The following is a 24,395-nucleotide window of genomic DNA, read 5'->3' on the forward strand; positions in this document are numbered from 1 at the left end:
ATTTTGGGGGGTATTTTCTGCTTTCACCCTTTAAAAAATGTAAAATTTTTGGGAAAACAAGCATTTGCAAAAGTCGTGAAACACCTGTGGGGTATAAAGGTTCACTTAACCCCTTGTTATGTTCACCGAGGGGTCTAGTTTCCAAAATAGTATGCCATGTGTTTTTTTTTTTTTTTGCTGTCCTGGCACCATAGGGGCTTCCTAAATGCGACATGCCCCCCGAGCAAAATTTGGTCTCAAAAAGCCAAATATGACTCCTTCTCTTCTGAGCATTGTAGTTCGCCCGTAGTGCACTTCAGGCCAACTTATGGGGTACCTCCATACTCAGAAGAGATGGGGTTACAAATTTTGGGGGGTATTTTCTGCTATTAACCCTTGCAAAAATGTGAAATTTGGGGGGAAACACATTTTTGTGAAATTTTTTTATTTATTTTTTTACATATGCAAAAGTCGTGAAACACCTGTGGGGTATTGAGGCTCACTTTATTCCTTGTTACGTTCCTCAAGGGGTCTAGTTTCCAAAATGGTATGCCATGTGTTTTTTTTTGCTGTTCTGGCACCATAGGGGCTTCCTAAATGCAACATGCCCCCCAAAAACCATTTCAGAAAAACGTACTCTCCAAAATCCCCTTGTCGCTCCTTCTCTTCTGAGCCCTCTACTGCGCCCGCCGAACATTTTACATAGACATATGAGAAATTGGACTACAAATATAAGTATACATTTTCTCCTTTTACCCCTTGTAAAAATTCAAAAATTGGGTCTACAAGAAAATGCGAGTGTAAAAAATGAAGATTGTGAATTTTCTCCTTCACTTTGCTGCTATTCCTGTGAAACACCCAAAGGGTTAAAACGCTGACTGAATGTCATTTTGAATACTTTGGGGGGTGCAGTTTTTATAATGGGGTAATTTATGGGGTATTTCTAAGCTGAAGACCCTTCAAATCCACTTCAAACCTGAACTGGTCCCTGAAAAATTGTGAGTTTGGAAATTTTGTGAAAAATTGGAAAATTGCTGCTGAACGTTGAAGCCCTCTGATGTCCTCCAAAAGTAAAAACATGTCAACTTTATGATGCAAACATAAAGTAGACATATTGTATATGTGAATAAAAAAATAAATTATTTGGAATATCCATTTTCCTTACAAGCAGAGAGCTTCAAAGTTAGAAAAATGCTAAATTTTCTAATTTTTAATCAAATTTTGTTATTTTTCACCAAGAAAGGATGCAAGTTACCACAAAATTTTACCACTATGTTAAAGTAGAATATGTCACGAAAAAACAGTCTCGGAATCAGAATGATAACTAAAAGCATTCCAGAGTTATTAATGTTTAAAGTGACAGTGGTCAGAAATGCAAAACACATCCGAGTCCTTAAGGTGAAAAAGGGCTAAGTCCTTAAGGGGTTAAAGGGAATCTGACAGCAGGGTGACCCGGTTTCTGGCGCTGCTTACCATGCTGAAATGTGGGTTCCTTGTTGTGTACAATGGAGGTGGCTGCTGTAGTAAGAGCCAATATTTATCTCTTCTCCATTGGGCAGAACAGGGAATTTGCATTGACGGCTAGACCTATGTCTCCGGAGCGATTTTGCTGATGTTCACATGGTGAGCAGTGATAGAAACCGGGTCACCTGCACTATCTACCTATAAATTCAAGTTAGTGCAGGTGACTCTGCTGTAAGATTGCCTTTAATAGTAGGTAGTATCCCCTTGTAGGTAGTATAGATAGTTGCAGACAGACAACAGGACCCCCCTTGTAGTCAACAAGACCCCCCCCCCTTTTGTAGCCAGCAGCACCCCCCTGTAGACAGCAGTGCCCCTCCTTTGTAGCTGCTCACTGTCCGGTGTCGCCGCTGTACAGCCCCGTTCTCATCACTGCCGCTGCCCCGTTCTGCCATCCGCATAATGGCTTCTTACGGAGGAGTATGTGACATACACGTCACTGCTTCCTCCGTAGCGTTAAGCTGGGCGCAGTGGAGTGACGTGTATGTCACATGCTCCTCCATAAGACGCCATTATCTGGACGGCAGAACGGGGGCAGCGGTAATGATGCGAACCGGAGGACGGGGCAGGTGAGCGGAGCACTCCACCAGGTATCGGATTTGGTATCGGGGACATTAGAGGAGTCCCCGATACCATGCAGATACCTGGTATCGGCACGGATACTAGTATCTGTATCGGGACATCCCTAAAATATATATATTAATATAATATATATCTATCTCTATCTTACTCCCCCCCCCCCCCCGTTCTCTTGATGTCTTTCCCCCCCGATGCACTATACTAACAGCTGAAAAACTGATGCAAAAGGATGCTACTAAATGGCTTCAGTTTACAACCGTTAGTAGTAGTGTCCGTTTCTGCAGCATTCACAGGAAAATAGCAGGACGGCGGACAACGACCATGTGAACCTAACCTTAGTTCTAAATAATAGGTGTTGAGCACTGTTTGTCTTTATTTTGTTGACCGGAGTAAGGCCATTTTTTTTTTTTTTTTTTTATGAAATATTTTGGTATTTTAATTCTGAAACACTAATTCTTTTATATTTCTTGCACGTTTTAATCTCCTTTTATTAGCACTGTGCAGACTCTTCAGTGTAAAGGCTGTAAGTCAATTGTTGGAGCATTGTATATAGCTACACCAGAACATCTGGACTACAAGCGTGATTTGTTCATCTTAAACACAAGTGTTCTTAATTGGTAAGAGGGATCTAAATTTCCTGTTTGTAATTGTTCGTACATTTAGCAGGTTTTTTGTTTTCTAATTATAATCCTGAAATCTGGCCATTTTCATTCGGACAACTAAGTCTCTAAAACTAAGCTGAGACTTCCTGTTGTGTATATCCTGTTCAGCAATGTCTTCCTTATCACAGACACAAGTAGAAAGGTGAACTCTGCTTGCCACAGGTATCGGTCAGCATCCCGCCAGGAATTAAATACTGACATACACTTGCCAAAAAGTATCTTTAACCCCTTAAAGGAGTAGTCCAGTGGTGACTCAGTGGTGAGCAACTTATCCCCTATCCTAAGGATAGGGGATAAGTTGCAGATCGCGGGAGTCCGACCACTGGGGCCCCCTGTGATCTCCTGTACGGAGCCCCGAGAGCCCGCGGGAAGGGGGCGTGTCGACCTCCGCTCGAGGCGGCGGCCGACACGCTCCCTCAATACAACTCTATGGCAGAGCCGAAGCGCTGCCTTCGGCAATCTCCGGCTCTGCCATTGAGATGTATTGAGGGGGCGTGTCGGCCACCGCTTCGTGCCGGGGTCGACACCCGCTATCTGGGCCGAGAGCCGGGGCCCCGTACAGAGAGATCACAGGGGGCCCCAGCGGTCGGACCCCCCGCGATCTCAAACTTATCCCCTATCCTTAGGATAGGGGATACGTTTTTCACCACTGGACTACCCCTTTAAGGACCCGGGGGTTTTCCAGTTTTTTTGCACTTTTGTTTTTTACTCCTTACATCTAAAAAATCAAAACTAAAATTTGCTCCTAAAAATCCATATGATGGCTTATTTTTTGCGCCAACAATTCTACTTTGTAATGACATCAGTCATTTTACCCAAAAATCTACAGCGAAACGAAAAATCATTGTGCGACAAAATAGAAGAAAAAAATGCAATTTTGTACATTTTCGGGGCTTCCGTTTCTACATAGTACATTTTTCAGTAAAAATTACCCCTTCTCTTTATTCTGTAGGTCCATACAATTAAAATGATACCCTACTTATATTGGTTTGATTTTGTTTTACTTCTGAAAAAAATCATAACTACATGCAGGAAAATTTATACATTTGAAATTGTCATCTTCTGACCTCTATAACTTTTTAATTTTTCCCTGTATGGGGCATTTTTTGCGCCATGATCTGAAGTTTTTAGCGGTACAGTTTTTGTATTGATCGGACCTATTGATTGCTTTTTATTCATTTTTTCATGATATAAAAAGTGACCAAAAATACGCTATTTTGGACTTTGGAATTTCTTTGCGCATACGCCATTGATCGTGCGGTTCAAATAACAATATATTTTTATAATTCGGACATTTCTGCACGTGGCCATACCACATATATTTATTTTTATTTACAGGTTTTTTTTTTAATGGGAAAAGGGGGGTGATTCAAACTTTTATTAGGGGTTAAATAATCTTTATTATTTTTTTTTTTTTTTCCAATGTTATAGCTTCCATAGGGGGTTATAACACTGCACACAATGATCTTTTATATTGATCTTTGTTATCCCATAGGATAACATAGATCAATGATTCTGCCGCTTGACTGCTCATGCCTGGTTCTCAGGCACTGAACAGTTATTTGGCGATCGGACACCAGGAAGCAGGTAGGGGGACCCTCCTCGTGTCCTACAGCTGTTCGGGATGCCGCAAGTTTGCCATGGCAATCCCGAACAGCCCCCTGAGCTAACCGGCAGCAGTTTAGATGTGGTGATCAACTTTGAACGCCGAATCTAAAGGGTTAATTAGCCATGGGTCCCGGGGCCGTGGCCTCGCGTTATAGAAAGGGAGCGGACTCGGGGCGTACAGGTACGTCCTGGGTCCTTAAGGGGTACTCCACTGGAAAACTTTTTATTTTTATTAACTGGTGCCAGAAAGTTAAACAGATTTGTAAATTACCCCCTTGCACCGATCCCTCTCCCTATTTGCATTTCATGCTGTGAGTATGTTTTGAAATAAAGGAACTTTTTCAGAAGAGAAGACTGGTGAGTTGCCGATTCATTCCATTCCTTCATTGCCTTTTGAAGATATGAACTTTTTGCCAAGTATCAGAGCACCACCACATCTCTAATTATATTTCTCCGTACAAGCGTCATACACGACTCCCCGCTAGAGCCTAAAAATAGCAGTGCCGAATATCACTTCTTTGCTTTATATAGATTTGTAAATTACTTCTACTAAAAAATCTTAATCATTCCAGTACTTATCAGCTGCGATTCTGATCCACAGGAAGTTCTTTTCTTTTTGAATTTTCTTTCTGCTTGAACACAGTGCTCTCTGCTGACACCTCTGTCCATGTCAGGAACTGTCCAGAACAGGATAGATTTTCTATGGGGATTTGCTCCTACTATGGACAGAGGTGTCAGCAGAGAGCACTGTGTTCAGGCAGAAAGGAAATTCAAAAAGAAAAGAACTTCTGTGGATCATAACAGCAGCACATGGAATGTACTGGAATGATTAAGATTTTTTAATAGAAGTAATTTACAAATCTGCTTACCTTTCTGGCACCAGTTGACTGTTTTCCAGTGGAGTACACCTTTTAAATGCTGTTAAACACATAGAAGCATAGTTTGGAAGGTTGGGGAAAAAAGTCTGTCAAGTTCAACTTCAAACTGTTAATCTAGAGGAAGGCTAAAAAACCCAATAGGGTTCATTCCTGTTACACTATGAAGGAGAAAAAATTCTTTCCTGACTCCATTACGCTCCTTCCAGACTCCAACACAGCTCAGGCAAGAGGGATGCCCCCATAAGTGTACAGAAGGTGAAAAACAGAATTACTATCAGAGAACAGGAACAGATTATAGAAAAATGCTTTAGTATCTTTAGCATTTAATCTGTTAAACAAAAATCTTAGGTGATACATTTTTTTACAGTAAGTAATCATCATTACTTTGCAGCATCTATGTGATTAATACCTATTGATACATTGTCACCACAGCACTTGCATACATATATAAAGCCAGTGGATTTTAACTGTTTTGCGGATGAGGTAGGTTACTAAAACTAACTAGTTTCTTTGTTTCAGTTATTTCTTTGCCAATGCTCACAAACAAAGAGCAAAAATAAATCAAACGTCAGTAAACCTGCCAACTATTCGCTATATGGATGAAAAACTGAAAAAGGTACAAACTTTTGATCATTTACAAAGTAGCAATGCTGGCTAAAAAAATATCCGGTATTACCAGAATTACTTTGTTTACACACATGAGTGGTCTAATAGAAATGTGAGGGGCTGCAGGGACTTGCATTGCTGTCTGCAAAATGTGACCAGGAATAACCTGATGGAGGTAGAAATATTGGATTTAATGTTTTTACATGCAGGACAACAATTTATCAATTAACATGTCGTGAAAAGTGTCTAGGGTGAAATAGAGAGCCGTTGCTGAAGTAGGAGAGCAAAGTATGGCAAAACTAAAAAATTGCCCAGTCATAATGGTTTACACGAGCCAGTCAACCCTCTTAAAGGGGTTATCCAGGAAAAAAACTTTTTTTATATATATATATATCAACTGGCTCCAGAAGGTTAAATAGATTTGTAAATAACTTCTATTAAAATATCTTAATCCTTTCAGTACTTATGAGCTTCTGAAGTTAAGGTTGTTTTCTGTCTAAGTGCTCTCTGAAGACACGTGTCTCAGGAACCGCCCAGTTTAGAAGAGGTTTGCTATGCGGATTTGCTTCTGAACTGGGCGGTTCCCGAGACAGGTGTCATCAGAGAGCACTTAGACAGAAAAGAGCAACCTTAACTTCAGAAGCTCATAAGTACTGAAAGGATTAAGATTTTTTAATAGAAGTCATTTACAAATCTGTTTAACTTTCTGGAGCCAGTTGATATATATATATATAAAAAATGTTTTCCTGGATAACCCCTTTAAATGCGCCTTATCATTTCAACAAACTTTACATAAAATTATAGTATTTGGAAATATGAGAAACTGTCATGTTTTTAGAGAAATTTGCACTTCACTCACTAAGGCCGCCTCCCGAATAAAATCCTTTTTAGTTTGACAAAGTAGCTTCCTGAAATATCAGGTTACAGCTTCCTATAAGAAGACAAAGGGAGGAGAGAGAGGCTGGAGAATAGAAAAAAGATTTAGGGTGCGTTCACACGCTAGTAGCTAGCAGCGAGTTTCCTGCTGTGGGAAACCCGCCGCTAGTTACGCTACCATTTATTTATTTATGACACTATTGTGGACTGTCTGTGGACCCATTTAAATCAATGGTAGCGTAACTCGCAGCAGGATTCCCGCAGTGGGCAACCCGCTGCTAGTAATAGCATGTGAACGCACCCTTAATGTGAAAAAACACATGCTGGAGATGTGACAAAACTGTCAATGGACAAAAACTGTCTTGCCGATAGCAACCAGAGTTTAACTTTCTTTTTACTGTAGCAATTTGTGATAAAACCTGATCAGTTACTGTGGACATAAATAATCTGACAATTTCTGATAAATCTGCCCCATTGTGTGATTTAGCATGTCTTGTTAGACTTATTAGAAACTTTTCTATTCCTACTGACACCTTTTTGTTGCTAAACTTTAATATTTTGGTGCAATCTGGCATATTTAAACCAATACCCCCTTTTTTCTATTCCACAACCTCTAAACTGTCTAGGGAGGTTTAAAAAGTGTCTGCGACTCAATGTGGAGAAAGGCATGTACACATTTTTTTGGTACAAATTGAAAGAGTAGGGGACATGCACAAAGCCAAATGCACCAGAATAGCTCAAATGTGGTCTCACTAGAGCTTAGGGCTGGGCGGTATGACCAAATCTGCGTATCACGGTATTTTTGTAACTTTCGGTGGTTCCACGGTATATAACGGTATTTCCTTTCCCCCCCCCAATTATCAGCCCAGCGCTGCGCTATTCTGACCACCCCCCCCAACAAAAATTTATTATCAGCCCAGCACTGCCCCCATCGTGGTAAATACTCACATGTCACCTGCTGCCCTCCTCGTGCTGTTTGTTGCCGGTGCAGACACAAGGTAAACGAAATAAACTCACGCATGTTCCGACGTCGGCCTTACGCTAGGGACAGGAACGTCGGACAGCCGTCAGCCTATCACCAGCCGCAGCGATGTTCCGCCTCGTCCGCTGATAGGCTGAGCCCACTGTCATGTAAGGAGCTCTGGGCAGCTTCTTACATGACAGTGGGCTCAGCCTATCAGTGGCCGAGGCGGAACATCGCTGCGGCTGGTGATAGGCTGACGGCTGTCTGACGTTCCATTCACTAGGAAGCAGATGAGGCCGGTACCGGACCAACGGGAGGTGAGTTAAAGTTTATTTTGTTAAATTTTTGCAGCCTGGGCATAGGGATGCCACACAATATAGAGCAGTGGTCTCCAACCTGTGAACCTCCAGATGTTGCAAAACTACAACTCCCAGCATGCCCGGACAGCCGTTTGCTGTCCAGGCATGCTGAGAGTTGTAGTTTTGCAACATCTGGAGGTCGGCAGGTTGAAGACCACTGGTATAGAGTGTCAGCGACGGCGGCCGTAACAAAAATGAGGATGAGGAGGACAGCGCATGCGGGTGACATATCAGTGTTTACCCCGATGGGGACAGCGCTGGGCTGATAATTGGGGGGCAGAACAGCGCTCGCAGGGGACTTGTGATTAGTTCCCCAATGTGGGGACAGAGCAGCGCTCATTCATTCATTCATTCCCGAGGGGGAGGGGCCCAACTGGTATTGCGGTATGGGTTAAAATTCATATCGTGCAGCACAAAAATGTCGGTATTCGGTATGAAGCGGTATACCGCCCAGCCCTACTAGAGCTCTATAATATGTCATTAGTTATTTATGATTGGTTCACCAGATAATGGCTACTGCTGTTCCCCAGAATGGGAAACTCTGCAGTACCTTGCCCCCCCCCTCCCCCCAATTGTTAATACAACAATTGCAAGTACGAGCATTTGTCAACATGAAGAGGTTGCAGCATTCAGAATGAAAAATACATTCTTGTGTGAAGTCCAGTATAAAGAAATTGGCATGGCCAGCATTATCCCCTATTGTACAGCATGGAGATGTCTTACCACCTTCTTTTTTCTCCTTCAATTTTTAGTGCAAACAACTGTTTGGCGCATGCGAAAGAGAGGTCACAGAAATGGAAAAGAAGCTATTCCAATCTTCTGAGAACCCATAGGAATGCAATGTGTAGTCAAGTCAGAGTCCGTACTGTATATTGTTTAATTAGTATATGTAGCTTTTATTTGTTGGAAAATTGATGCAATCCACATGAATATACATAACCAAAAAAGTTTAAACTTTGAGGTTAATGCACATGCTTGGTTTTGTTGAAAAAATGTGAGTAAATGGGTCAAAGCAACCAGATGAACCAAAGAACAAGCATTTGCTCGTTTGTTAGCTGGTCACTGGCCCTATTACAAAGGGCGATGTTGGATATTTGGTGAATTATCGTCCCGTGTGATAGGACCCTAACTTATTGTTTATTGATGTGATGAACATGACAGAACTAAGAAGGCTTTCTGTCTGCCTGAGCCACCGGCAGGTATGAATTCTGGAACTTCAGTCTCCCTACAGTTAAGGGTACATTCCCACACGGCGTATTTGTTGCTGCGTATTTTATTTTCCCTGTTGAAGTCAATGGGTAGGAAAATACGCAGCACCAAATATGCAGCAAATACGCAGCAAAATACGCCACGTGGGAATGCACCCTAAATGTCATGAAAAGGGAGAACCCCTCTAGCCATTATTTTAGAAAGTACTTAAGCGTGACATGTCCTTCTTGACATTAAAGAGGTATTCCCATCTGCAGAAGATATCGCATCATTCATATTGAAGACATTTTCTCCCTGTTTTCTGGATAAAGGGGCGTCCCAACATTTGGGCCCCTTTGATTTGCTTGTTGTGCCCTATCCAGTGGCTAAAGAATAACTTCTGCAGATATAAATACCCATTTAAGCACTGATATTGCACTATGTTAGGTTGTATAAGTATACAGACAGCATTAAATATATTAGATATATGTTGGCTAAACCACTCTTTGGCCAACAACTGTCTGTTGGCCCCATTAGAGATGAGCGAACTTACAGCAATTTGATTCGTCACAAACTTCTCGGCTCGGCAGTTGCTGACTTTAGCCTGCATAAATTAGTTAAGCTTTCAGGTGCTCTGGTGGGCTGGAAAAGGTGGATACAGTCCTAGGAGAGTCTCCAGCCCACCGGAGCACCTGAAAAGTGAACTAATTTATGCAGGCTAAAGTCAGCAACTGCCGAGCCGAGAAGTTTGTGGTGAATCGAATCGCTGTAAGTTTGCTCATCTCTAGGCCCCATGCATGTTTGCTGTGGCCAAGTGTGTGTTTTTAAAGTCTCATGGGCAAAAAATGTTCTGTATGGGCTGCCTGCATATAAAACTATAAACAATTTTTGTGCCTCCGCTTTCTCTGTGTCCGAGTATTTCGCTCCGCCCCTCCACCGCCGACTTCTTCCTGGTTTGGCCGTTCTCGGCAAATGGCTGGCTGCAGTGATGTCCCGCCTGGGCCAGCGATAGGTTGAGCGGCACACTGCTGCACAGCCTGTCGCCGGCTGTGGTGGGACAAACTGACCGGCTCCCTAACACGCTGACTAAGTCAAAACAGGAAAAAGACTGCTGATGAGCTGTGCGAGATACTGGGACACCGAGGGAGCTGCGGCAGGTGAGTCCAGTTTGTTTTATTTGCAGGCAGCACGGGCATTATTACAAAACATTTTTGTCCATGAGACTTCTTTAATAGAGGGAGGGAGGTAAGCCTTTGCCAGACTCCTCTGATGGTGGCTTATTACTTCTGAGAACAAAAATTAAAACCAAACCAAATTTAATTTAAAATGTCTGATCCAACTTTTCAGGGGGCAACCATACACATTAGGTGGCCCACCAAAATTGGTGGGCTTGGGTGACAATATTCTAATGGCATAGCCATAGTCACAGAAGGTTCTATATAAGGTTAATCTTTACCCTTCCAGTACCTATTAGCAGCTGTATGCTACAGAGGAAATTCTTTTTTAGTCTTGTCCACAGTTCTCTACTGACACCTGATGCCCGTATCAGGAACTGTCCAGAGTAGGAGAAAATCCCCATAGCAAACCTATGCTGCTCTGGACAGTTCCTGACACGGACAGAGGTGTCAGCAGAGAGCACTGTGGACAAGACAAAAAAGAAATTCAAAAAGAAAATAATTTCCTCTGTAGTATACAGCTGCTAATAAGTACTGAAAAGATTTTTAAATAGAAGTCATTTACAAATCTGTTTAACTTCCTGGCACCAGTTCATTTAAAAAAAAAAAAAAAAAAAAAAAATTTCCATTGGAGTACTCCTTTAACCCCTTAAGGACTCAGGGTTTTTCCGTTTTTGCACTTTCGTTTTTTCCTCCTTACCTTTTAAAAATCATAACCCTTTCAATTTTCCACCTAAAAATCCATATTTTGGCTTATTTTTTGCGTCGCCAATTCTACTTTGCAGTGACATTAGTCATTTTACCCAAAAATGCACGGCGAAACGGAAAAAATAATCATTGTGCGACAAAATCGAAAAAAAAATGCCATTTTGTAACTTTTGGGGGCTTCCGTTTCTACGCAGTGCATATTTTGGTAAAAATTACACCTTATCATTACTCTGTAGGTCCATACGGTTAAAATGATACCCTACTTATATAGGTTTGATTTTGTCGCACTTCTGGAAAAAATCATAACTACATGCAGGAAAATGTATACGTTTAAAAATGTCATCTTCTGACCCCTATAACTTTATTTTTCCACGTACAGGGCGGTATGTGGGCTCCTTTTTTGCGCCGTGATCTGAAGTTTTTATCGGTATGATTTTTGTTTTGATCGGACTTTTTGATCACTTTTTATTCATTTTTTAATGTTATAAAAAGTTACCAAAATACGCTTTTTTTGGACTTTGGAATTTTTTTGCGCGTACGCCATTGACCGTACGGCTTAATTAATTATATATTTTTATAGTTCGGACATTTACGCACACGGCGATACCACATATGTTTGTTTATTTATTTTTTTACACAGTTTTATTTTTTTTATGGGAAAAGGGGGGTGATTCAAACTTTTATTAGGGAAGGGGTTAAATGACCTTTATTAACACTTTTTTTTTACTTTTTTTTTTGCAGTGTTATAGGTCCCATAGGGACCTATAACACCTCACACACTGATCTCCTATCCTGATCACAGGCGTGTATTAACACGCCTGTGATCAGCATTATCGGCGCTTGACTGCTCCTGCCTGGATCGCAGGCACGGAGCAGTCATTCGTCGATCGGACACCGAGGAGGCAGGTAAGAGCCCTCCCGGTGTCCGATCAGCTGTTCGGAACGCCGCGATTTCAGCCGGAATACTTTCAGTTTCACTTTAGAAGCGGCGGTCAGCTTTGACCGCCGCTTCTAAAGGGTTAATACCGCACATCGCCGCGATCGGCGATGTGTGGTATTAGCCGCGGGTCCCGGCCGTTGATTAGCGCCGGGACCGACGCGATATGATGCGGGATTGCGGCGCGATCCCACTTCATATCGCGGGAGCCGGCGCAGGACGTAAATATACGTCCTGCGTCGTTAAGGGGTTAAAGAGTAACTGTCATTAAACCATATTTTTTTTTACTCAGATTATATTCCCTAAATACTCCTAACACCTGTCCTGCCCTTAAATTTTTTACAAGCTTTAAAGAGCTCTGTATCATACCTTTCCCCATACTCGCATTGTGTGAGCTCCTGGCAGGAAAAAGTGGGTGTTCCCCGACAGGCGCTGTCATTGAAGCCTGTGAGAGCTGTGCCTTGCCATGCCTCGCATGCACTTCCTGAGTTTGGTCTCCTGCCAGGCTGGGAGGAGACCTAACAAACTTTGACTTGTGGCAGGGAACAGAACAAAGCCACCAAGTGCCCGTTTTTTCAATCACATTAAAAACCTATAAAGGTTAAGAATTTTTACAGCAAGTAAATAGCAAAGTGTCTTATATTAGATAAGGAACAATATATTTAAAGTTTAGTGACATTTTCTTTTTAAATAGGTGTTGCTGAGCAGGGATAGGAAGGAGGAACAGAAATGCTTGTGCTGGCCCTTTAAGGGCAGATCCGGAAGTGCAGTGGTGGCAGCTGGAGAGTAAGGCATAACCCAGAGGCTTTAAAAGGGTTGCCACCTTTTTTAACTTTATTTTTTTTTTGCTTTTAAGAAAGCATTGCTGTGATTATGACAAAGGACTTGTAGATGCAATGTGTTTTTTCGCCTCTCTGTCTGTCTAGAAATGGAAACATGAATAAGAGGAGTAATTGGTGGAGTAAAGTAAGCCAGCTAGGCAGTGCTGTAAGGAAAAGTGCCCAACAAGATGCACCCTGATTGTCTCACACTGCACCACTGTGGTCATTCTGCGCATGACAACTCAATCAACTGGTGCCAGAAAGCTGTCAATAAAGCCTGCAGGGTGGGTGCCCATTATGACTGGTTATCACAGTTTCAGTGTGTTTTCAGCTTATGATTTTTCTAAAGCCTTTCAGAGTTAATTAAAACTTGTTTTCATAATAGAGACTGTGTCTTGTTTCACACTATGTTCACGTTATTAGACCAAACAGTAGTTTTATGGTGCTTTGCAAACCAAATGCATACGTTCCTAAAATAGAATACATACAGTCACTGACTTCAGTTGGTCTGTTAAAGGCCATGGCACAATATACTATGGAATATAATCCGGACGCACATAGAAGTTGGCCAAACTTGCCACTTTCTTTTAACAGTCAAACCAAGACTCTTTTTATTGAGGTAAAAGATGGCATACAATATGACGGCATCAAAATGGTAGCAATAATGTCAATCCCCGAAGGGGAACATAACAAGAAAACCGAATATCCAGTTAGCATCACACACACCGTATATTGAATTGGGACAGGTTACACGAATATATAGAACAGGAACTGACACTGGCTGCTTGTCTAATGTGTGGGGGGTAGATTGGGAGAAAGTTGCTGTTGTATGGGCACTTTTTGAAAGTGATGCTAGGGCTTCATAAGTATGGTGTGAATTGACTGATAAATCCACCAGGTGCATCTGTGAGTGTGATGGGTTATGTTCCCAGGGGATGAATATGTGGCCATTGTTTTCAATGTGAATATGCACCACGGTTCACAATATAGACTGCGCTCCTGTGAGTACGCATTTCACATATGAAGGAATAAGTGGCATGTCATTTACTATACGTGTACCCCTCAGGAGTGAGCATAGGAGATGTACGAAGCATATTGACCCATTTGACAGGGAGAGTGATCTTCATCCAAAAACATGGTCCCTTGAGGTATTTTCATATGTATACGGTCTGCTCTGAGATGTATCTAATGCTCCTTCTGAGGTGCTGAATGAGTGTTCCCACAATCGTCCCCACCCGCCTTGGTGACACCGACTAAACGTCCCCCAAAATAGTCACATTGTGCAGAAATATACTTGTGGGTAAATCATGTGGCTCACAATTGATATTTTCACTGATTGGTGTAGGATTTTTCCTTTTCTGCTCAGACCACCATGACTACTTCTTTCAGCCAAAAATCATCTCTTCAGCATAGTTACATAGTTAGTACGGTCGAAAAAAGACATATGTCCATCAAGTTCAACCAGGGAATTAAGGGGTAGGGGTGTGGCGCGATATTGGGGAAGGGATGGGATTTTATATTTTTTCATAAGCATTAATGTTGTTTTGTTCCATAAATGTATCTAATCCTATTTTAAAGCTGTTAATTGTTCCTGCTGTGACCAGTTCCTGAGGTAGACCGTTCCATAAATTCACAGTCCTCACGGTAAAGAAGGCGTGCCGCCCCTTTAGACTAAACTTTTTCTTCTCCAGACGGAGGGAGTGCCCCCTCGTCCTTTGGGGGGGGGGTTTAACCTGGAACAGTTTTTCTCCATATTTTTTGTATGGGCCATTTATATACTTATATACGTTTATCATATCCCCCCTTAAACGTCTCTTCTCAAGACTAAACAATTGTAACTCCTTTAATCGCTCCTCATAGCTAAGATGTTCCATGCCCCATATTAGTTTAGTCGCACGTCTCTGCACCCTTTCCAACTCCGCAGTGTCCCTTTTATGGACAGGTGCCCAAAACTGAACAGCATATTCCAGGTAAGGCCGTACCAATGATTTATAAAGGGGGAGTATTATGTCCCTGTCCCTTGAGTCCATGCCTCTTTTGATACATGACAATATCCTGCCGGCCTTGGAAGCAGCAGCCTGACATTGCATGCTATTCTGTAGTCTGTGATCTACAAGTACACCCAGATCCTTCTCTTCCAGTGACTCTGCCAGTTTAATCCCCCCTAAGACATACGATGCATGCAGGTTATTAGTACCCAGATGCATAACTTTACATTTATCCACATTGAACCTCATTTGCCAAGTGGATGCCCAGACACTTAGTCTATCCAAGTCATCTTGTAACCTATGCACATCCTCTATAGACTGTACCGTGCTACAAAGCTTGGTGTCATCTGCAAAGATAGAAACAGAGCTGTTAATACCATCCTCTATATCATTGATAAATAAATCTGCAGGACAAACAGCTTAGGCTACTTTCACACTGCCATTCACATCTGTCCTGTTCAGGGTCCGTTCGTCACACAATTTCCGGTTCCGAATATCTCAGTCCAACCGCAATGTGAACCTAGCCTTAGTCTCTGCATTTTTCCAGTGCCCTCCCCTACACAATCTCCCCATGCCCTCCCCAACACAATCTCCCCATGCCCTCCCCAACACAATCTTCCCATGCCTCCCTCCATTGGTGCCCGGAACAGTAAAAGTGGGTAATTAGTATGTCCCCCCCCCCCCCCATTAAGTAGGAATATCCCCACAGTATGGAGTTTGTTCCCCTATAAAGTAGTTATATCTCACAGTAATGGAACTTAACCCCTTAAGGACGCAGGGTTTTTCCGTTTTTGCATTTTCATTTTTTCCTCATCACCTTATAAAAAATCTTAACACTTTCAATTTTGCACATAAAATTCCATATGATGGCTTATTTTTTGTGCGACCAATTCAACTTTTTTTTTTTACACTTTTTTTATTTTTACAGGTTTTTTTTTATGTGAAAAGGGGGGTGATTCAAACTTTTATTAAGGAAGTTTTTTTGCAGTGTTACAGCTCCCATAGGGGGCTATAGCACTGCACACACTGATCTTTTACCCTGATCCCTGCAAAGCCATAGCTTTGCATGGATCAGCGTTCTAGGGGCTCGATTGCTCAAGCCTGTAGCTCAGGCTTGGAGCAATCAAACACCGATCAGACACAACAGAGCAAGGTAAGGGGGCCTCCGCTCGCGTCCTAGCTGATTGGGATATCTCGATTTTATCGCGATAGTATGATCAGCCCGACTGAGCTGCCGTGAAGCTTTTACTTTCATTTTAGACGCGGCAATCAACTTTGATCGCCGCGTCTGAAGGGTTAATAGCACGCGGCACAACGATTGGTACTGCACGCTATTAGCCCAGGGTTATCATTTGCTGCCGGGACTGACCCGGTGTGATGCGGGGTCACAGCGTCGCCTCGTTTTAAATACCGGACATACAGGTACGTCCTTAAGGAGTTAAAGGGGTATTCCAGGATTTTCTTTTTATTTGACTATGCTACAGGGGCTGTAAAGATAGTGTAGTTTATAATGCATGCCCATACAACATCCCACAAGACCCGGTATTTGGAGATGGTCTGACCCAGTCATCTGGCCACTGTTGTCTCAGATTTTTCCCAGCTTGCAATGCGGCCAAGACTTGACTCACTAGTCAGCTGATGACAGGGAGCCTGTCTGAGATAAATCTGCAACAGCTGTAGGCACCACAGTGAAATCCACAGTGATTTGAATGAATGCAGCTCATTTATGTTTCAATGGGTGGGGTGGCTGATGTGTTGGACGGAGGAAAATGGAATTGTGGGATTTGTAGTCAAAAAAAGAAAAGTCAAACAGGAAATGCAAGTTCACAAAAAGCTAGCCACAGTATTATGGTAATCTCCCAACATAGCCATTTAGCCCCAAGACAAGTGCAGATCCTTCCTAAGCATGTCCATTACTGTCTGCCAGGTACGTACTAAAATCACCTTATGCTGGATAACCTGTACAGGTCCTTTCCTATGCGCAGAGTGAGCTCCCTGCTGCCATAGCTTGGTGTTCACACTCAAAAGGACAGTTACAGTGACACTACTACTACCCATACTAGGATTTCTCAGCCCTTGTAGTTTAGTCACTTTGGGAGACTTAGGTCCTGGGTCTGTGGTTCTGGGAACCAGAAATAAACTTGAGTCACTGCAATATTTCAGCATAAAGAAAAGCGATGGAGGCCGGAAGAAGCGGATACAGCATGAAACCGCCGCCAGTCACCTCTCTGCGCCCTGCAGGAAGTCTGGAACCGGGTCTCCATGAGGATGTTAAGTGGAGTCGTCTGGCCTAAGCCTTGTGAGTGCAGGTTACGTTTTTTTTTCTTAATATTAGAATATAGCGATGTATGTGTCCGCTCATGACTGCGTGTGCCAACAGGGCATCTGTGGTGTCAAATACACTGCAGATGTGCTCCCATGTGAATACACCCTTAGGGTAGGGTCACTGCGGATCTGCCGGTGACCCGATTCTTCGGTGTGCCTCCAGCTGTTCCCAACCCCTGTGTGCTTTTCGTAGCTGCATTGCCGCTATGAGCAGCCACACATGATAAGCGGGCATGCACAGTGTCCTTATACATCTCGGGCGCTCGGAGTACACTATGAGTGCGTGCAGCTACTTGCAGGTCCCTGTGTGGCTGTTCGCATTGCCGCTGTGAGCAGCACACAGCGGTTGGGAACAGCTGGAGGTACACTAGGGTCACCGGCGGATCCGCTGAGCAAAATACGCTGCGGATCCGTTACATGAACCTACCCTTAGGCTACATTAAGATGTACAGGATCTGTTGCATATTGTACAACTCATTTTGCTACCCATTAACTGTGTTTCCCAACCGAGGTGCCTCCGGCTGTTGCAAAACTACACCTCCCAGCATGCCCGGACAGCCTTTGGCTGTCCGGGCATGCTGGGAGGTGTAGTTTTGCAACAGCCAGAGGTACCCCGGTTGGGAAACAATGCAGCAGATCTTGTACGTGTGAACGTATTCCTAACATGGCTTCTGTTCAGCTTTCCATCCATAGACAAAGGATGTAATGACACAGGCTGCAGCCAGCAGCTATAACACTGCCGCCTGTCATCTGCTGGACACCTCTGATATCTGTGTGAGGGAAAGAGCAATCCAAGCAGTTCACACTGGACCGATCACATGACGTCTTTTACTCGCTGATGGGAACTGTGCAGCAGAACTGGCATGTTAGGAGTTACACAGCAGCACAGGAGCTCCGCCCCTCGGTGACACGCACACGCCCCGGAAGAGGGCGCTCCGGCCTGTCTCCTCTATCACCACCATGCTGCTGTCCGCGGCTCCCGGGACAAGGTCATCCGCATGTGATCCCTGAGCCGCCTCCGGGCTCCCCGCTCCTCCATGGGTATTAGGTAAGAGCGGGTACGTGACCCGGAAATATCGCCACATGCACGATATACAGCTGAGGTAATGTTTAGCACCAGAGCTAAGGCTGACAGGGGCACAGCACCCCCAAAAGGTCACCCATAAGGATATGGTCACATGGGGTGTAAAGATGCAAGTGTAACAAACCTCCTCTAAACTGCAGAAACAAGTGCAAAGTGCCGAGTGTCTATCTGCATGGCGTCAGTCCAGGCTGCACATTTTCCTCCATAAGGGTCTGTTCACACCTACAGTATTCTGCAGATTCCAAGGTAAACTAAATGACTGAACACAGCTTCACATCTGCGCAGAATACTGTACGTGTGAATAGACCCTAAATAGGCTTAAATTGGGACGGATGGAGAATCCACAGCGCACTCTTTTATTTTTTTTTTTTTTTTTTCCCCGCTTCGTTTGCGAAGAGAACCTGGTAATAAACCCTTCCTGTAGGACTAAGGTAAGTGGTCTCTAGTGTTGAGCGGCATAGGCCATATTCGAATGCGCGATATTTGGCGAATATATGGATGAATATTCGTCATATATTCGCTAACTTCGCATATTCGTAATATTCACGTTTTATTTTCGCATACGCGGAAATTAGCATATACAAAATTAGCATACGTGAAAATTCACACGCCAGTCTCACACAGTAGTATTAGAGCCTTCTTTATACCACACAAGCTGGAAGCAGAGAGGAATGATCACTGTGAAAAAAAAAATAAAAAATATTCGTAATTACGAATATATAGTGCTGTATTCATGAATATGCGATATTCGCGAATAAAATTCGCATTGCGAATATTCGCAAGCAACACTAGTGGTCTCCAACCATTAAAGCTGCTCTGACTTGTCGCCCACCACTGTGTCCGGCTCTGAATCTCTACATCAGGCTATATGGCTTCTAGTGTTATTGGGGGAGGTCATAGGGATCCTGGCAAAAGATCCTGACCGAATAAAATGATTACAAGATGAACTGATGAATAAGTAGTCACTTGTTTGTCAGCTGATCACTGGTATCAAGTGCCACTAAAATCCTTATTGGTTGGCTGCAGATCTCCTGTGTATAAAGCGGACATGCATTTTACAATGATCTAAGTAAATGACAACACAGAAAAGCTAGGCATTGAATAATATAAAAGGCCTAAAGTGTCATGTCACCCAAAAAAATAATGCTTAGATGTCACTCACTAGGTCATGCAGATTCTTTACGTCTTTTTAATGTGTCTAGTGTCTGTATTTGGCTCACAAATCCCTCTGTTCTGCTGCTCACTCATTCTGACATCCACTAGTTAGGAATGGGCGTGTCAAAGTTAAGCACTGAGCCCGCCTTCACTCACCATGCTTTCACTTCCTCCCTGAGTCTTTTCATCCAGTCACTGCAGGCAGCTCTGTAACCCCTTCCCTGTTTTCAGGCACAAGTCTAATAGACAGGACAGTAGAGAGCACAGAGGAGTCCTAGTCCCGCCTTCACTTCCTAGACTTTGTCCATGTCTGTGCTGCAGCTGGAACAAAGATGATGCTGCAGCTGGACATGATTATGCTCAGTACGGTATGGGGACCCTTAGTCGTCTTTTTAAAACGCCATGATATCTATTAGAAAGGTTAAAGGGGTACTCCGGTGAAAACCTTTTTTCTTTTAAATCAGCTGGTGCCAGAAAGTTAAACAGATTTGTAAATTACTTCTATTAAAAAATCTTAATCCTTCCTGTACTTATTAGCTGCTGAATACTACAGAGGAAATTATTTTCTTTTTGGAATTCTCTCTGATGACATCACAAACACAGTCTCTTTGCTGACGTCATTATGATAATAACTCTTTATTTATTGTTGTCCTTAGTGGGATTTGAACCCAAGGCCCCAGCACTGCAAGGCAGCAGTGCTAACCACTGAGCCACCATGCTGCCCTTAGCATATATCTGCTATGCATGGTTGCTAAAATGGACAGAGATGTCAGCAGAGAGCACTGTGCTCGTGATGTCATCAGTGTTCCAAAAAGAAAGGAATTTCCTCAGCAGCTAAGTACTGGAAGGATTAAGATTTTTTTAATAGAAGTAATTTACAAATATGTTTAACTTTCTGGCACCAGTTGATTTAAAAGAAAAAAGGTTTTCACCAGAGTACCCCTTTAAAGAAAGGGGTTAACTGGCGGTAGTTTTTTTTTTTTTTTCCAGAACAATGCCCATAGTATATAATAAAAAAATAAAATAAAAAAAAAGAGTGACTAGCTGAGCGGGAGTATGACACATAGGGCCCTGAGGTCCAGACGTTGCGATGCAGCTCAGAAAGAGGATCAGATTGCTTTTTGTAAATCTTTCCCGTTCACCTTTTTTATGGCATTTTTCCCACAAATTTACAGTAGCTAATCTGCATCGGAATGCACATGATCTGGTATGGATTTGCTGCAGGTTCTTCACTGTAGGGAATCCACAGTTTTTCTGCAGTATGAGAAAGTACCCTTAAAGGGGGTTATCCAGGATGATAAAAAATAAAAAAAACATAGCTGGGTTCTTCTAGTAGCTGCACCACTCCTCTTCTCAGGTTGAGTGTGGTATTGCAGCTCCGATCTATTGGAAGTGGATGGAGCTTAGTTGCAATCCCACACAAGCTGAGGACAGATGTGACTGTTTTATCTGTTTTATCTTGGATAAAAAAAACACTAATTATTCACATAACTATAGTCAGATTTGCAGATGTGTGTATGTAAGATATAATATATACACACATATATATTTATATGTTCATTCAAGGGGCACTCCGCTGCTTAGCGTTTGGAACAAACTTTTCCGAACCCTGGGGCCGGGAGCTTGTGACATCATAGCCACCTCCCCTTTATGACATCACACCTTACCCCCTCAATGCAAGTCTATGGGAGGGGGCGTGACAGCCGTCACACGCCCTCCCATAGACTTGCATTGAGGGGTCGGGGCTATGACGTCACAAGCTCCAGTGTTCGGAACAGTTTGTTCCAAACGCTCAGCAGCAGAGTACCCCTTTAAAAGGTTTCTTTCTCTTTACAGGCAGTGAACATCATTTTGCTTGTGAGACCACGTACAAGTGGATACCATGTCTTCTGTCTGGGCAGCTCGGACAGCCTTATACATTGTCCGCTGGGGGCCTCCAGCTGGGACAAGTGTGTTTTTATGCTCAAGACAGGCTCACCATGCATCCGTGCCAAGTTGTAACAGCACTTCACACCAGTATCCTTCCTCCAGGAGGTCAGCTGCCACTAAAGAAAACCAAAAACATCAGCGGTCAAAGAGTGCGACTGATCAGAGCATAGAACTGAAGATAGCAGAATCCTGTAAAAACTTCAGGAGGTTCATAACAGATCCAGGGCTTATAGACTCAGTCGTGAAATGCCTTGCACCTTATGGATCCAGCAGGACGGCACCCATCATTATGGACTGTAACCCAGGTATAACTCAGCTGCTAAGATTTCTATATTAGTGGCTCCAGTTTGTTTTTAATGACATTGATGTTATTGGAATCCAGAGTGCATTTCCCTATGTTACATATGTTACATACCCCACAGTTACATGTCTTTCATTGTATACCACCAGGGTGGCCAAGGGTGTTGCTTGGGACTTCAGTCATGTAGCTCTGGAGACAGTTGCTTGTGTTTCTGTGATTCTGTCCTGGATTCCTGGCACTGCCCCAGAATGGTCCAGCACCTTTGCTAGTATAGAGTAGATTCCTCATAGATTACTTCCGATTGAATTCTCAATTGCTAAGCTTTGACTATAAAAATGGAGCAGAAAGAGATGTGCGAATTAGGGATCGATATCGTTTTTTTTAGGGCCGATACCGATAATCGATGGAGGTTAGGGCCGATAGCCGATAACTTATACCGATATTCTGGTATAAGTTATCGGCTATTTATCCCCCTGCGACACCGCTGCAGATCATTGATTTAAAGCGGGCGCTTTAAATCAATGCACTGCAGTGGCTTTTGCGGTGCCATAGGCTGCTGCTACCCGCTTCTCTCCCCCTGCCTGCCCGGGGGTCCTGAGACCTATCACCGCCACCGCTCCCCCCTGCCGCACCGCGCCTATGGGTGCCTCCAGCTGTTGCAAAACTACTACTCCCAGCATGCCCGGACAGCCGTTGGCTGTCCGGGCATGCTGGGAGTTGTAGTTTTGCAACAGCTGGAGGGCCTACTGTAGCTATAGTATATTATACAGACCCCTGACTCACCTTCCCAGTTGCTGCAGGGGCCGTCCGGGGAGGGTGGTCCGGGCCATCCATCCTTCCTGTAGTGCCCGGCGGCATTCCGGGTGGAGGGTGAACCGGTCCGGGGGTCCTCTTCTCCACTCCGGGCAGGCTCCGGCCTAGTAACGCTGCTTAGACGCCGCTGCGCAGCGACGCACCTGACGTCACGGCGTAGCGGCGTCTATGCAGCGTACTAGGCCAGAGCCTGCCCGGAGTGGAGAAGAGGACCCCCGGAGAAGGACAGCCCGGACCGGTTCACCCTCCACCCGGAATGCCGCCGGACACTACAGGAAGGATGGATGGCCCTGACCACCCCCATTACGGGTAAGTTTAATTTTTTTTATTGACTCGGAGGGTGGGGGAGGGGCCGAGCGGTGTGGGCAAAAATCCATACCGTGGGAGAAAAAAAAACGGTATCCGGTTCATACCGGTGTACCGACTAGCACTACGGTGGGGGGTGCAACGTGCTGCGGTGGGTCGATACCGATAATGCCCAAAATCGTGATTATCGGCCATACCAATAATCGGTCGATCCCTAGTGCGAATGCTGATCTTCTGTTCAGACATTCCATTTAGTGGAGACCAATACAGGACCACTGAGGAGATAGGAGTGCTGTACTACAGGGTCACTGTGCATAAAACATTTGAATAGGTAACCTTTCTGCACTGCTGTGTGTTTATTTTTTGAACACTGTACCTTGCCCTCATACACATTTAAAAAAAAAAAAAAGTGTGCTAGATCCTCTGTGGTACTGGTCAACTGCCTAATGTGTATAGGGGCCTCTTGCCTCTCCCCTGACAGATGTCAAGGGAAATAAGGTTTGGGTACTTTACAAATGCCTAATCGTTTTGATAAGCCAATGAGCATTTAGTCAACAGCTGTCACATGTGGATGGAACCTTAAATGGACACTGTCAGATCCCAAAACTTTTAATGTTGTTACTGATGAAAATGAAAGACCTTTTTGTTATATGGTCGTTTAATTATTTTTTTTGAATATTTTATAAAGAATACGGCTCTTGAAAATTCCACCACTAGGGGGTCCTCATACCTACTGGGACACTAACCAGTCCTGCAGCAGCATCAAGCTTGTCCGTGAGTTATGGACAAGAGATGGCTCATGGACAAGGCTGCGTAAGCAGACACACCAATTACCTCGCAGCGCCACAAGGGAGGGACATGCCCCCTTCCTTGAGAGGATTCTTATTAAAAAAAAAAAAGGTATTGTTATAATAAATATAGGTGATGGAGGCATGACAATTAGATGTACATGGTTGGGGTACGTTCACACTACAGACCCGTTCACACTATGGAATTATAGCGGCGGATAATTCCGTCGCTGAAATTGTTCTGCACAAAGAAAGAACATGTTCATTCTTTGCGTGGATTCCGCGAGCACTGCATAGCCGTCAATGGGGATGGCTCACTGCCCCGCGGCCCTAGAGCCGAAGTATTTTCGGCGACAGCTGCCAGACCGAATCTCCACTCGCCTCCAAACGTCCTCAGGTTGTGTGTAGTATTGCATCTCAGTTCCATTGAAGTGGATAGAGCCGAGTTGTAATACCACACACAACCTGAGGACAGGTGTGGTGCTGTTTATTTTTTTGTTTTGTTTAGTTTTTTAAAGAAATTAGCTCTGTTTTTCTATTCCTGTGTTTGGGCCCATTAGTAATGGAGGTCTCCATAAATACTGTGCATGAAGGTTGTAAACAGATTATTTTTTTCTTTAGGTCCTGGAATTCTAACCCAGGCATTGCTAGATGCTGGCCATAAGGTATTTGCCTTGGAAAATAACTCTGATTTTCTGCCATCTTTGGAGGTATGGAAAAATAATTACTGAATGTTAATAAACTGTATACTATGTAAATGTGTTCTGAGGTTTTGACATATCAGTGGTGTGGAAATTAAAAAAAGAAAGAAAAAAACTACTTGTCCAAGGGACTAAAACGGATCA

At 43.5% G+C, this 24,395-nt stretch overlaps 2 protein-coding genes across 4 annotated transcripts in view; both read left to right on the plus strand.

Annotated features, from left to right (window-relative positions):
* Positions 1-13,395, plus strand: part of LOC130362530 (protein Mis18-alpha-like) — a 31,111-nt gene extending 17,716 nt beyond the window's left edge. Inside the window, exons 3-6 of one of the 3 annotated variants that reach the window (XM_056567172.1) lie at positions 2,574-2,696; positions 5,747-5,843; positions 8,785-8,890; positions 12,735-13,264. In XM_056567172.1, coding sequence (XP_056423147.1) covers positions 2,574-2,696; positions 5,747-5,843; positions 8,785-8,865 — 301 coding nt within the window. In that variant the 3' untranslated portion in view covers positions 8,866-8,890; positions 12,735-13,264. Of the gene's footprint in view, positions 1-2,573; positions 2,697-5,746; positions 5,844-8,784; positions 9,825-12,734 lie in introns of those variants that run through there. The other 2 variants (XM_056567170.1, XM_056567171.1) reach the window with 2 other exon arrangements.
* Positions 13,396-17,016: 3,621 nt separating this feature from the next.
* TFB2M (transcription factor B2, mitochondrial) overlaps positions 17,017-24,395 on the plus strand; it is a 28,865-nt gene continuing 21,486 nt past the window's right edge. Inside the window, exons 1-4 of the mRNA XM_056567175.1 lie at positions 17,017-17,148; positions 17,854-18,222; positions 21,250-21,647; positions 24,172-24,260. Coding sequence (XP_056423150.1) covers positions 21,296-21,647; positions 24,172-24,260 — 441 coding nt within the window. The 5' untranslated portion in view covers positions 17,017-17,148; positions 17,854-18,222; positions 21,250-21,295. The remainder of the gene's footprint in view (positions 17,149-17,853; positions 18,223-21,249; positions 21,648-24,171; positions 24,261-24,395) is intronic.

This window comes from Hyla sarda, chromosome 3, assembly GCF_029499605.1.
Source record: "Hyla sarda isolate aHylSar1 chromosome 3, aHylSar1.hap1, whole genome shotgun sequence".
NCBI classification, from domain to species: domain Eukaryota; kingdom Metazoa; phylum Chordata; class Amphibia; order Anura; family Hylidae; genus Hyla; species Hyla sarda.